The 13683-nt window shown below is 37.8% G+C and overlaps 1 protein-coding gene across 3 annotated transcripts in view; it reads right to left on the bottom strand.

Moving 5' to 3' along the window:
- Positions 1-13683, bottom strand: part of LOC131073130 (dol-P-Man:Man(7)GlcNAc(2)-PP-Dol alpha-1,6-mannosyltransferase) — a 291571-nt gene that overhangs the window by 116358 nt on the left and 161530 nt on the right. For all 3 annotated transcript variants that reach the window (XR_009112833.2, XM_058009516.2, XM_058009515.2), the window contains 2 exons: positions 8982-9045; positions 8697-8800 (listed from right to left, as the gene is read on the bottom strand). Coding sequence is in view for 2 of the 3 variants with exons in the window: in XM_058009516.2 (XP_057865499.2) it covers positions 8697-8800; positions 8982-9045 (168 nt within the window). In the remaining variant the exon portion in view is untranslated. The remainder of the gene's footprint in view (positions 1-8696; positions 8801-8981; positions 9046-13683) is intronic.

Below are 13683 nucleotides of genomic sequence, written 5' to 3'. Positions count from 1 at the left end.
ACAACAAAGAATTTGGGCGGCATGTGGTTGGTTGACAAAAGGTTTATTGACAATAGGCTTCTTGAAACAATTTTATTAACAGGCAGAAAATTGGCAGGATAAACATTAGTGCAAGTCTCCTGAGAATAAATCCACGCCCATAAACATTCTATTTCTTGTCTCAGTAAAGTATACTAATTAAATAACTGCATAAGCAAGGGTAAACATGAGTTTGAACTGTCTACAACATTCAGAAATCAAGTCTGCTTCCTAGTAGTTTTCAGCCTTATCTGCAAAGATAGAATTCCATTGTTGTATTGTCTGGAACCCATAATAAAATGAATGAAACAACTTATACACACACAAAAAAAAAAAAGCTCATAAGAAAACAAACCCAAAAACTGCCTTTGGGCTCATATAATATCTCTAGTTTGTTTTCCATTGCATTGCAAAGGAAATTGTGTAGTTAATGGCATATTCCTTAATATGTTGCAGGGACACATACTCTGTGAAAAACATTTCTATTCATAGTAATGTGCCACAAGCTAACACATTGTAGGAAGTTGCTGCAAGAGCTTTTAGCTATAAACTTGGATTTCGAACCAAAATTCCATACATAAAGATTGTTTTTTGATGCACATATGGCATTGAAGTTGATGTCTGTAATGTCCCCTTCTCAATGATGTGCTTCCAGTGGTCCATTGGCCGATTTCAGGGACACGTAGGCTATGTCGAATGAAGAATTAGGGTTTCGAACTTGGTGCAGCATGAACTTACTATTTTTAGTAAGTTAAGGGTTGACAGTTTGGAATCTGGATGATACTGTCTTACTGAGTTTTCCATGTTCTGTCACTGGGTGCGAAGATTATGTTTTTCAGAGCAGTATTGCATGACTTACTATTTTTGGTAAGTATTGGTTCAAGTGGTTCTATTTATATCAGGGCAGTTCAGAGATTCAATTCAGTCCAACGGATGGTTCGGCACTTCACTCCTCAATTCATTTGGGTTTTGAGCCATATTTGGCTTGCGGAATGATTTATTAAATATTAACACTGCATTCTAAGGTTAATATTTAATTATTATATTTTGGACGACTTTGGGAAATAGAAGTCTATTTTATTCAAGTGATTTTATTAATTTTTCCTAAGTCAATGGTATAAGAGAAATCGAGCTTATTTCATGAGCATCACTTTATGTTTTGTTTGCAAGTTTTTGTCCTAGGCAAAGTTCGAACTTGCCTAACTGGAAGGGGACACCATCTTTGAAGGAACTTATTTAATATATTTCAAATGTGTTTGGGCGCCCTTGGGGAGTAATGAAGCGGCATGTAATTTGGGCGTTTTTGGGTGCATTTGCATTTGAATTTGGAGAGCAGAAAGTTATAAATAAGAGCCTTGGGCTCTCATTTGGATCATCTAAAGAATTTGCATTGTTATGCTGCTGAAATGGAGAGCAAAACTGAGCTTCGAAGTTGAGGCTTCCTAGCTAGCACAGTTTCGTACTTGCAATATCGTACCTAGCTGGTGGGTGTGTTGAGAGTGGATTTTGGTGTGAGGATTTTCCGTTTCAGAGTTTTGGTGAGTTTTTTGTGTTGCTGGTTTCGAGTGGCTGAAGCGGTTTTCTATTCATAAATCTCTGCCTAAGTATCCGTTTCTTCTAGGTAGAAGCTCATCAGAAGCATATTGGAGAGGCGATCATTCCTCTAGAAGGGCATTTGAATTGGTGTGATTGGATTTTTTGAGAGCAAACTGAAATTCTCAGATGGTCGTACCTTTCCTGGAGTGTCTCGGTTTGCATGCCATCAGTGTGTGGTGATTTTGGTGCTGGTTTGAGCTTCTTGTTTGTTCGCCTTGGTCTTAGCAGTTGTTCGCCTAAGTTCGTGAGCATTTTGGAGCTGATTTGGAAGAGTTGTGTGCATTTCTGTTTTGCTGGCCCATTTCCGGAGATGCTGGTATTTATATCAGAATTGTTATTTTATGTTTAGCCTTAAATCAGTTTTAGTCTATGATAGAATGTTTGTAGTACTTCATTGTTATCATCTTGTATCATGGGTTAGTAGTACTAACCTCATATTGAACTTGAAGTGCTCATTGTAATCCCCACTGTATAAGTGGAAGAGGCTGGTTGGGCCGCCTTAGTGTTTGTAATTTCTTTTGTACTTCTGCCCTCCCACTGAACAAGTGGTGGAGTGGTATTGCCCTCCCGCTGAAATATGCGGTTGAGTGATAGTTTTTATGCATAAGTCCTCCCACTGCATAAGCAGTAGAGTGATTTGGTTCTAGTTATGCTTTTGTTCCCTTGGTTGGTTTATCGCCAAGTTCTTGGTCTTTATCCCGCTGAAAAGTGGAAGCGGTTGGCTTGCTGCCCAGTATTGTACTTGCATTATAATTTCCAGCGGATCAGTGAGCTAACGAACCCCTTATCACCGTATGCTCTCACCTTCCCACATTGGGCTCTTGGTGATCAAAAAGTGGAAGGGTTACTTTCAACAATATTGAGATTATATTTTCTAACCTTAACGGGTTGTGGTGTTTTTTTGTGATCCTTATTGCATTAAAACACAAAAAAAATTATTTGGGATATTACAGTGGTATCAGAGCTGGTTTTCCTGCCAGCCTGTGAGTTTCAAAGGGGTCAGAATTCTCCATGAGTGACAGAGACGTCCGTTACTACAAAAGAGAACAGAAGAGACAGCAGTTTCAGATTCCTATAGTACCGGAAGAAGATATCTTTTCAGAGGTATTGAGAAACAGAGGGAAATAATTAGATTCTGCAGATTTAGTGGATTCAATGGTAGATATGAGATAAGGCTACAAAACAGAATGAGGCACCTGATAAGAAAGTTGAGAGACAATTCAATGCCATGATGGATATGATGTCTCAATTGTTGGCCAAGCTTAACCAAAATTTTGTTGGGACCCCTAACCAACCCAATAGTGGACCGGAAGCCAGCACTTCTAATGCTCCAGGAGGAAATGGGAATGGGAGTAACAATGGGAGCAATAGTGGAGGTTCAGCCCCAAGATCTTTGCAACCTGTCTTCCTGCCAAGAGAAGCACAACAAGCTGAAATGGAGATACCTAAAGCTAATGAAATAAGGAACAGTTATATGGAGTATGCTTCTCTCCCTGGAGAGATCCGAGATATCCTCACTCTGGATCAGATCATGAATCAGAAAATGAAGCGAGGGAGGAGGAATGACAACAGATTTTCTGCCCCAAGATATTATCAACAAGCTCTTGGAAGGGTGTCTCTGGCACATTTTGATGGGAGCACTAAGAGCACAGCTAGAGCATGTGTGCAGAAGTTGGACAATTACTTGTCCTTGAGGCCTATGTCTGAAGAAGACGCCATCAAGTTCGTTACTTTGCACTTGGATGGAGTGGCCCACGAATGGTGGTACCATGGGTTGGTCACCCTTGGTAATAACTTGATCACCACATATGCTGATTTCACCAACAAACTGATTGAAAGGTTTGATACCAAGGATCCGGAGGTGAAATTTAGAGAGCTTGCTCAACTCAAGCAGCAAGGTTCATTGGACACTTACATAACTGAATTCCAAAATCTCTCAGTTATAGTAAGTAGTATTTCTGAGAAGCGATCAGTGGTCCTTTTCACTGAAGGACTTCAGGAACCCTTGAAAGGTTGGGTTAAAGCATTTAGGAGATAATCCGGTTATGACTACTCCTTATCGATATCCCAAGAAGCAGAAGGATGAGATTGAGAAAGCAATCCAAGAGTTGCTTGACATGGGTTACATACAGCCAAGCAAAAGCCCATTTGCTTCGGTTGTTGTCTTGGTGAAAAAGAAGGATGGGACCATGCGCATGTGCGTGGATTACCGGGCCCTGAATCAAAAAACTATTAAGAACCGGTATCCTATTTCGAGAATTGATGAGCTACATGGTGTAGTGTTCTTCTCTAAGATTGACCTCAGGTCAGGGTATCGTCAGATTAGGATGAGAGCTTCAGATGTGGAGAAGATTGCTTTCAAATACCACTTTGGGCATTTTGAGTTCCTAGTCATGCCCTTTGGCTTGACTAATGCCCCTGCCACATTCCAGTCATGCATGCACAAAATCTTCCAGAAACAGCTGAGGAAGTTCGTACTCATATTCTTTGATGACATTCTCATATTCAGCAAATCTTGGAAGGAGCACTTATAGCACTTGGATGAAGTGTTAAGCATACTGGAATCCGAGTCCCTGTTTGCAAAGGAGTCCAAATGTGAATTTGGAATGGAAGAATTGCTCTACCTTGGTCACATTATCAGTGCAGGTGGTGTGAAGGTAGACCTTGAAAAAATTAGAGCTATCATTGATTGGCCTCCTCCTGAGAACATAACACACTTTAAGGGATTCTTGGGTCTTTGTGGTTTTTATCGGAGGTTTGTGAAGGGATACTCTTTATTGGCTGCCCCCCTCACAGATCTTACAAGGAAAGGATCTTTTGAATGGTCCGAGAAGGCACCGATAGTATTTGATCAGTTTAAGGGGATCATGAGTTCCTGCCCTTTTTTGGCTCTACCTAATTTCACCAAACCTTTTGACCTGCAGTGTGATGCATTTGGAGAAGGTGTTGGTACAATCCTCATGCAAAATAAGCATCCTATAGTCTTCGAGAGTTGGAAGTTGAGAAGGCCTGAAAGGCTGTATTCGATATATGACAAGGAGATGCTTGCCATAATGCATGCCCTTGCAAAGTTCAGGCAGTACCTTGTGGGGAGTAAGTTCATTGTTAAGACTGATCATAATAGTCTTAAAAACTTCATGCATCAGAAAGACTTGAACGAAAGGCAGCAGAAGTGGGCGAGTAAGCTACAGGCTTACGACTTTGATATTGAGTATGTCAAAGGGAAGAATAACATTGTGGCTAATGCCTTGTCCAGAAGGCCCCATTTGAGCTCACTGTGCGAGCTTAGTGCTGATTGGAGGGAGTTGTCGCTTGTTGATTATGCCAAAAATCAGTTTGCAACCAGCATTATAGAGGGTACTTATTGGTTGAGGGGTTGATTCTATACAAAGGAAGGATCTTCATTGTGGCTGAATCTAAGCTGAAGAAGAAGATTTTGAAGACTTTCCATGACATTCCCCTTGCTAGTCACCAAGGTTATTTCAAAACATATAGGCAGATCTGAGAAAGGATCTCTTGGAAGGGACTTAAAAATGATGTCTTGAGATACATCAAGGAGTGTCATACATGCTAGAGAAACAAAGATGAGCACACTCTGCCAGCTAGTTTGTTACAACCCTTGCCCATTCCCAATCAAAAATGGCAAAGTATATCCATGGACTTCATCACTGGGTTGCCACGGGCTCAGGGGAAGAATAGCATTTGTGTGGTGGTGGATAGACTAACTAAGTTTGCTCACTTTTTCGCCATCACCAATTCTTTCACAGCAGCTCAGGTTGCTAAAGTGTTCTTTCGGGAGGTGTTCAGGTTACATGGGTTACCGAAGAACATTGTGAGTGATAGGGACAGCAAGTTCCTATATGCTTTTTGGCAAGAGATTTTCAGATTATGTGGTACTGTGCTCACTCCAAGCACAAGTTATCACCCACAAACTGATGGACAGACCGAGATAGTGAATAAGTGGTTGGAAGGATATCTTAGAAACTATGTCTCGGAGGAGGAGAATACATGGGTGAGATGGCTTCACCTAGGAGAGTATTGCTACAACTCCTCCTATCACATGTCCATCCGGATGTCACCATTCATGGCACTATATGGTTATGAAGCTCCTAGCTTCGCTGACTTGGTATTTGGTGATAGCAGAATCCCTCAGGCGAAGGATATGAAGCAACAGAGTCGAGATATTTTGAGGATTTTGAGGGACAACCTCCACCATGCGCAGAATCAGCAGAAGATGTATGCTGATGAGCAGAGAATTAAGCGCATCTTTGAGGTGGGCGACATGGTTTATTTGAGGCTCCAACCCTACAGGTAGTCTAGTCTCAAGAAGAGTGGAGTTGAGAAATTGAAACCACGATTCTATGGATCTTTCAAAGTCAACAAGAGGGTTGGAGAAGTGGCATATGAGTTGGAACTACCGGCAAGCAACAAGATTCATAATGTATTTCATGTGTCTTGCCTTAAGAAGGCTCTTGGACATAATGTTGTTGCTTCAGCAGAGTTACCTCTGCTTGATGAGGAGGGAGAGCTAGTTTTGATTCCTGAAGCTATCCTGGATTTCAAGGAGTGTTCTTTGAGGAGAAGGGTGATCAAGGAATACTTGATCAAGTAGAAAAATTTGCCAGCAGAGGATGCTACATCGGAAAATGAGGAGATTTTACTGCATCCATCCTTACAGTTGCTTGAGGACAAGCAATTTTGGGGAGGGCGGACTGTAATGTCCCCTTCTCAATGATGTGCTTTCACTGGTCAATTGGCCTATTTCAGGGACTCGTAGGCTATGTCGAATGAAGAATTAGGGTTTCAAATGTTGGTGCAACATGAACTTACTATTTTTAGTAAGTTAAGGGTTGACTTTTTGGATGATGTTGTCTTACTGAGTTTTCCATGTTCTGTCACTGGGTGCAAAGATTATGTTTTTTGGAGCAATATTGCATGACTTACTATTTTTAGTAAGTATCAGTTCAAGTGGTTCTATTTATAGCAGGGCAATTCAGAGATTCAATTCAGTCCAGCAGATAGTTCGGCACTTTAGTCCTCAATTCATTTGGATTTTGAGCAGTATTTGGCTTGCAGAATGATTTATTAAATATTAACATTGCATTCTAAGGTTAATATTTAATTATTATATTTTGGATGACTTTGGGAAATAGAAGTTTATTTTATTCAAGTGATTTTATTAATTTTTCCTAAGTCAATGGCATAAGAGAAATCGAGCTTATTTCATGAGCATCACTTTATGTTTTGTTTGCAAGTTTTGTCCTAGGCAAAGTTCGAACTTGCCTAACTGGAAGGGGATGCCATCTTTGAGGGGACTTATTTAATATATTTCAAATGTGTTTGGGCACCCTTGGGGAGTAATGAAGCGGCATGTAATTTGGGTGTTTTTGGGTGCATTTGCATTTGAATTTGGAGAGCACAAAGTTATAAATAAGAGCCTTGGGCTCTCATTTGGATCATCTAAAGAATTTGAATTGTTATGCTGCCGAAATGGAGAGCAAAACTAAGCTTCGGAGTTGAGGCTTCCTAGCTAGCATAGTTTCGTACTTGCAATATAGTACCTAGCTGGTGGGTTTTGGTGTGAGGATTTTCAGTTTTCGAGTTTTGGTGAGTTTTCTGTGTTGCTGGTTTCAAGTGGCTGAAGCGGTTTTCTGTTCATAAATCTCTGCTTGAGTGTCTATTTCTTCTGGCTAGAGGCTCATCGAAAGTGTATTGGAGAGGCGATCATTCTTTTGGAAGGGCGTTTGAATTGGTGTTGATTGGATTTTTTGAGAGCAAACCGAAATTCTCAGCTGGTCGTACCTTTCCTGGAGTGCCTTGGTTTACGTGCCATCAGTGTGTGGTGATTTTGGTGCTGGTTTGAGCTTCTTGTTTGCTCGCCTTGGTCTTAGTAGTTGTTCGTCTGAGTTCGTGAGCATTTTGGAGCTGATTTGGAAGAGTTGTGTGCATTTCTGTGTTGCTGGCCCATTTTCAGAGATGTTGGTATTTATATCAAAATTGTTATTTTATGTTTAGCCTGAAATTAGTTTGAGTCTATGATTGAATGTTTGTAGTACTTCATTGTAATCATCTTGTATCATTGGTTAGTAGTACTAACCTCTTATTGAACTTGAAGTGCTCATTGTAATCCCCACTGCATAAGTGGAAGAGGTTGGTTGGGCCGCCTTAGTGTTTGTAATTTCTTTTGTACTTTTGTCCTCCCACTGAACAAGTGGTGGAGTGGTATTGTCCTCCAGCTGAAATATGCGGTTGACTGATAGTTTTTATGCATAAGTCCTCTCGTTGCATAAGCGGTAGAGTGATTTGGTTCTAGTTATGCTTTTGTTCCCTTGGCTAGTTTACCGCCAAGTTATTGGTTTTTATCCCATTGAAAAGTGGAAGGAGCTGGCTTGCCGCCTAGTATTGTACTTGCATTATAATTTCCAGCGGATTAGTGAGTTAACGAACACCTTATCACCGTATGCTCTCACCTTCCCACATTGGGCTCTTGGTGATCAAAAAGTGGAAGGGTTACTTTCAGCAATATTGAGATTATATTTTCTAACCTTAACGGGTTGTGGTGTTTGTTTGCAATCCTTATTGCATTAAAACACAAAAAAAATTATCCGGGATATTACAATGTCAGTGACATGAAAGGTTGTATGAATGTTATTGTGTCTATAACATTTTAGCATGGATGGAAAAGCTAGGGTGAATAATAATATCTTCACAATAAAGGACTTAAAGTTTTATCAATAAAGAATTTCCAAGGGCAAAAGTCCTCTAAGAAGATTTTTAAGGTGACTGCTCTTGAATATTCATACTGATTATAGAACTAGAAAGAATCACACAATCAAGCTTGTCTATTAAATGAGCAAGTGGCTATTTAAGCTCTATGATATTCATACAAATTCTTGCTGATTGTGATAATAAGCATTTGGAATTTTATATCGTTAAAGATGTGAAGAATAAATTCACATGTTCAAATTTTCAAGAATATCTTTTCTGTAACAAACTATCAAAAACTAAAAATGCATCTGCTGATTGTTGATTTTTTGAGGAACAAATTTCCAAAATCTGTTTTTGGAAGAATAGAAGGATACACCCCATTCAGAGCTGCGATTCAAGACAGAATTAAACCATAAAACCTCCATTTCAGGCCATAAAAACCTTTTCCACATAATCGAGTCAACAAAGACTGTAAATCCTGCCAAATTTTAAAGAAGAAACGCAAATCAGAAAAATACACATTCACCTGTCAAATAGATCTCCATGATTGTTAAATTTAAATAAGTGTGTCTTCAATCTACAGCAAAAAGAAAACTGAAGATCTTCCATAGCTAGAAAGATGTTTGAATGGAAAGAGAGAATCCTCCAAAAGAGATAACCTATGCTCAAAAGAGATGTCACTGCACAGCACCGTATGGCGCCCCATAATGTAATCTGTCTAGTCTGTCAATATTTTAGAAAAGGTGTAAGAACAACTTTGACAATTTTTTATAGTTGGCATAATGTATAATTGTTGGAATGTCATTTCCTACAAAGTGAGAAAGTAATGTTCCTACATATAGGGATAAATTAAAAACAATAATCATATATTAGCTTTATGAGAGTCAGCAAATTGGCATAGAAACTATTTTGGAAAAAAACTAAACGCTATCAATAATTACTACCCATTTTAATCCATAATTGGTTACAATATGAAAATTAAAAGCAACAAACTTTCAAATAATTTTGCTAGGATGAAAAAAAGAAATGCCATCGTTTAGAATCCCTGATATTAGTTTCACTAGTTCAAAAACCATATTTTCCAACAGATGATGATCCACAGCGAGCCAAGGAGTTGTATGAAAAGTAATCCATAAAATAACTGATTAGACTACTTAATTATATTATGAATCATGTTCAACATGCAATGCAAAGGAACAAACAAATGTCAATGGACTAGTACGAATATAAAAGAGACAAAAAATGATGAAAGCAGTTCTTCAATTCATTATAAATGGTATCACACATGAGCAAATGTCATACTTAGAATCTTAAGGTTGTGTTATTCTCGTGGGCAGAATCATGCTGTACCCATATAAAAATTTTCATCATGTGTCAAGTTTCAAGCCAGATCCTTGTCTTTCCAGCAAACAATAATCATGTTTCAAAAATTTGTCCTGCTCTCTATGCCTTCTCTGTCATCTCTTGTTCATGTTTTTGCAGGTAAATGAAAAGGGCTTTTAGAAGCATTTGTCATGACAGAAAACAGTTTAAATGAAAGAGAAAAATGGCAAAATCACTTATATGAATCTCAATAGCTGAATGAGTGCTGCAACAAATGAACATAGGTTTTGTTTCAGGTCATGTGATCAAGCACAGGAAATGGCATAAATTTTGTGTCAATATATTTACCTTCATCTTCAGCAATCTTCATCAGATTTTCAACCAGATTCAGCATTACAACAGTAATCAACATTTTCTTTCAAACAAGGGGTTTGTTTTTAGCAAGGTTCAATCTTTCAGTAAATCAGGTTTCGAAAGAACAGAGTATAACCACACCAAAGGCAAGCGGACAAAGTTTGAAATGGATAAAAGTTGCAGTCAATGTATATTGACATCTGCCAAGGAGAAAACTGTTTTTTTAAGATGTTGCAACCACCAATGGTGAAGTGCGCCCACAAACAGGAAGAACAATTTTGTTTTGAGCCAACCTGCATAAGTGTGCCAAGCATGCACCAGGGTAAAGGAACAGAATCTTTTGCAGATAAATTTAGGGCACCTGCCCTATAATGGGGACAATGTTTGAAGCTTTAAAGATATGAAACAGCACTCAAAAACTGCACATTTTTCTGCGATAGGGAAAATATTGTGTTGAAAAACATGCAGATGCCTATACTGGCACAAGATTTACAAGAAGGGTATATTCCCAGAAGACAAAAATCTGCACTGGCATAGGCATTAATACACCACATAAAGAGAGGTGAAAATTTTTATGGCACTGTGTTCTGTTGTATACCCCAGAACAGATCAACAAAGTTTCAAACAAAAACTGGTAGCCTTAGTCTCAGTCACATGCTACAAATCGGTGAAACGAGTTTGTGTTAAGTCAAATGTAATATACTGTCCAAAATGTTTTGGCGAAATTTTTTTAATTTTCACAGTTTATGATGCACAAGCATTTCGTCAAACAGATCGCATTCAGCTAATCTAAGTTTGATTTTCAACTTGTTTGAGGAACATTTTAAATATTCACCATAGGATTGAATTCTCAATACCAACTATTGATAATATTTCATTTAAGCAAAATTATTGCATAAAATGATCAACAAACAAATTTTTGTACTCGTGTGTTGCTGTTATAAAAATGATATACTCAAAAATTCCTTATGGCCATGATATCTTTATTAAATCATCAATATCCACCAACAAAATTGCTGAACTGTATTGCAGAATAGTCAAAACCCAATCGACGCCCTTATTTATTTTTTGCCTCAGATGCATGGCTTGTTTAGAGTGGTACGGCAGCCTTAGAAAGGTTGGATTCTCTTCTTTGGATGTTGCCCTTGTGGCAGCTTTGACCAAGCTATTAAGGCTGCATTTGGAGATGAGAAAGGTTATAAAGCCTAAGAAATATCAATCACTGTAATATCCCTTGCTAGTTCTGACCTCAAACTACTGATTAGAGGCTCAAGGAATATCATCAAACACTTTGCATACAACCTCAATGCTTGCTGGATTTGTGTTTCAGTTTGTTTATGCTTGCTTGGAATGATGTCATATGTGATTAAAATGCTTGCAAATGATGTTTTTGAATGCCTCTGATGATGCATGATTGGTTGACAATATAATAGAAATGATATACTAACTATTGTTTTTGACCTTTCTCATACATATAAGTGACTGAAATCAACTTGTACAGCGAGTTGACATATTGTCAAACACTTTCCATGCATCCTAGGATAACCAATATTCATCTACAGTAAAGGGACATTATTACAAACACTTGGCATACATATTCAAGACTGAAATCTTCGTCAACAGCAATGGGTAATTTGTCAAACAGTTAAAATGTAACCTTTAATCTATTGATTATCTCTTTAAAGCCTTTACAATACCATAGCATACCCGGAATTTAGAAGATAACAAGATTACCAAAATTCTGGAAATGAAACAACAGAGTAGATGATTGATGATCCATTCAATCTGCTATACTTATTAATGTCTCCACCTGAATAATGTAGCACAAGAAGACTCCCACGTGCCAATGTTGAAGCAAGCACAAACCAGCATTAAATGTATTCAATAAATATTTATCTTCAAACTTCTGATCTGCCAAGAACAAACTTCAAAACCCCTTGTGAAACAATTTATATTTCCTCCAATAAAGCTCAAATGTGACCTCCCTGTGAAGCCACCAGCACAATCGAAGAGAGGCTACGTTCTCTAAGATTGAATTTACAGCGAAACCCTAGGTAAATGGAATTTCCCTACAATCAAGTGTGAAACCCTTGTGTAAATTTCACCAAATTGCCAAAGTAATGTAGGGTTTTACTGTAGCGTTTACTGTTCACTCCACTGTAGCAGCGAGCAATAACTTTTGATTTGCTCTAAATACCCTTGAAATACTTTGAGATAATCAACTCAGATTTGCATAAACTCTATTGATGCTCAGATGTGACCTTCGTATGAAGCCAACAGCACAATTGAAGAGAGGCCACGTTCTCCAAGATTGAAATTACAGCGAAACCCTAGGTTTCTTCTTCAAAGCCAAAGCTTCTCCACAAAAGACAAATGTTGAATGATTAAAAAATGAATGAAATAAAATCCAAATCCCCTTTTATAATGTTTAATTGGCATTTGTCTTCATCTCCTTTAATTTACTTTCATTTCATTTCTTTTTCCCTCTTTTTGGTGCGCAACATTAAAATATAAAGTATACTTTATTAAATACTTATATCTCCCCTTTAAATAACACTTTATCACTTATTATAAAGTATACTTTTAAAACATTTAAATCTCCCTTTTAAATAAAGTCCACTTAATTTATCAATGATATGCACTTAATAATTAATTATTATTAATGTTATACTTTAATAATAATTATAACATTATAACTCCATCATTAATCATTATTTCTCAATTCCGACTGAACCTGGGAGTTAACTATTGTATTCACTGTGCATCCCTCAAAATGGAACCAGAAGCCTCTGAATAGCCTAGCCTCAGAATATACCAACAATCTGGAGAGGAAAACACTGCCACCTAAAGAGCTCCATAACGCCCAAACTAGACCCTCTAATCCACCATACTAGCCTACGAGGGTCAAATGATAGGTAATCCTTCAAACTTTGATGCTCACGAAAATGGGGATATTACAATCACTCCCTTTCACTTTATGAGATCGTGTGGCTTCCTTATGGAGCGCAAAACAGTATGCCTGGTATAAACCAGCTTTTAAATAAAAATATACAGTTTAAAAATCATTTCATCACTGCAAACATATCACCGTAATCTACATTCAATTTTTCACTTTGCACAGACAGCACTCACAAATCTCAATAAATTAGTACCTATGATTCCAAAGCCAACAATTGTAAACAAATCCTTGTTCCTCTATTTAAGCACCATTGTGAATCCTGTGTGAAACCACCAAGAATTTGACTAGGAAGAAATCTTTTATCTCCAAAGCAAAATACCTCTAGGGTTTTTGTCCTAAGGTTGAAATTGAATTCGTTCTTCAGACTTTGCAAATGAGAAAAAAATGACAGAGATAAAAAAAAAATGTGCTCCTTCGTTCCACTTTTATAACTATCGAGAAGTTATATTTTAAATTAACCTTTATTAAACTAATAATCTTTTTGGCCCACAACCTTAATTTAAGGCAAATTAAGTTAAGTACAAGTCGCCTACAACCTTAATTTACGGAAAAACAATTTAATTAATTAAATTATTCCCTTTTTTAATTTTTAATGAATGCAGTTGGTCGCAGCATTTGGATAACAAAGGTTTACCATTCTGTTGTAGGAGGTGTTTCGTGACTAACCATATGGCTAATAACTATTTCAGATCGAAGAAAAATGTGGAGCATCAATCATGGTGGGG

This window comes from Cryptomeria japonica, chromosome 5, assembly GCF_030272615.1.
Source record: "Cryptomeria japonica chromosome 5, Sugi_1.0, whole genome shotgun sequence".
NCBI classification, from domain to species: Eukaryota; Viridiplantae; Streptophyta; class Pinopsida; order Cupressales; family Cupressaceae; genus Cryptomeria; species Cryptomeria japonica.
Note: the sequence above shows the minus strand (reverse complement) of the source record. Positions and strands in the feature narration are given on the sequence as shown.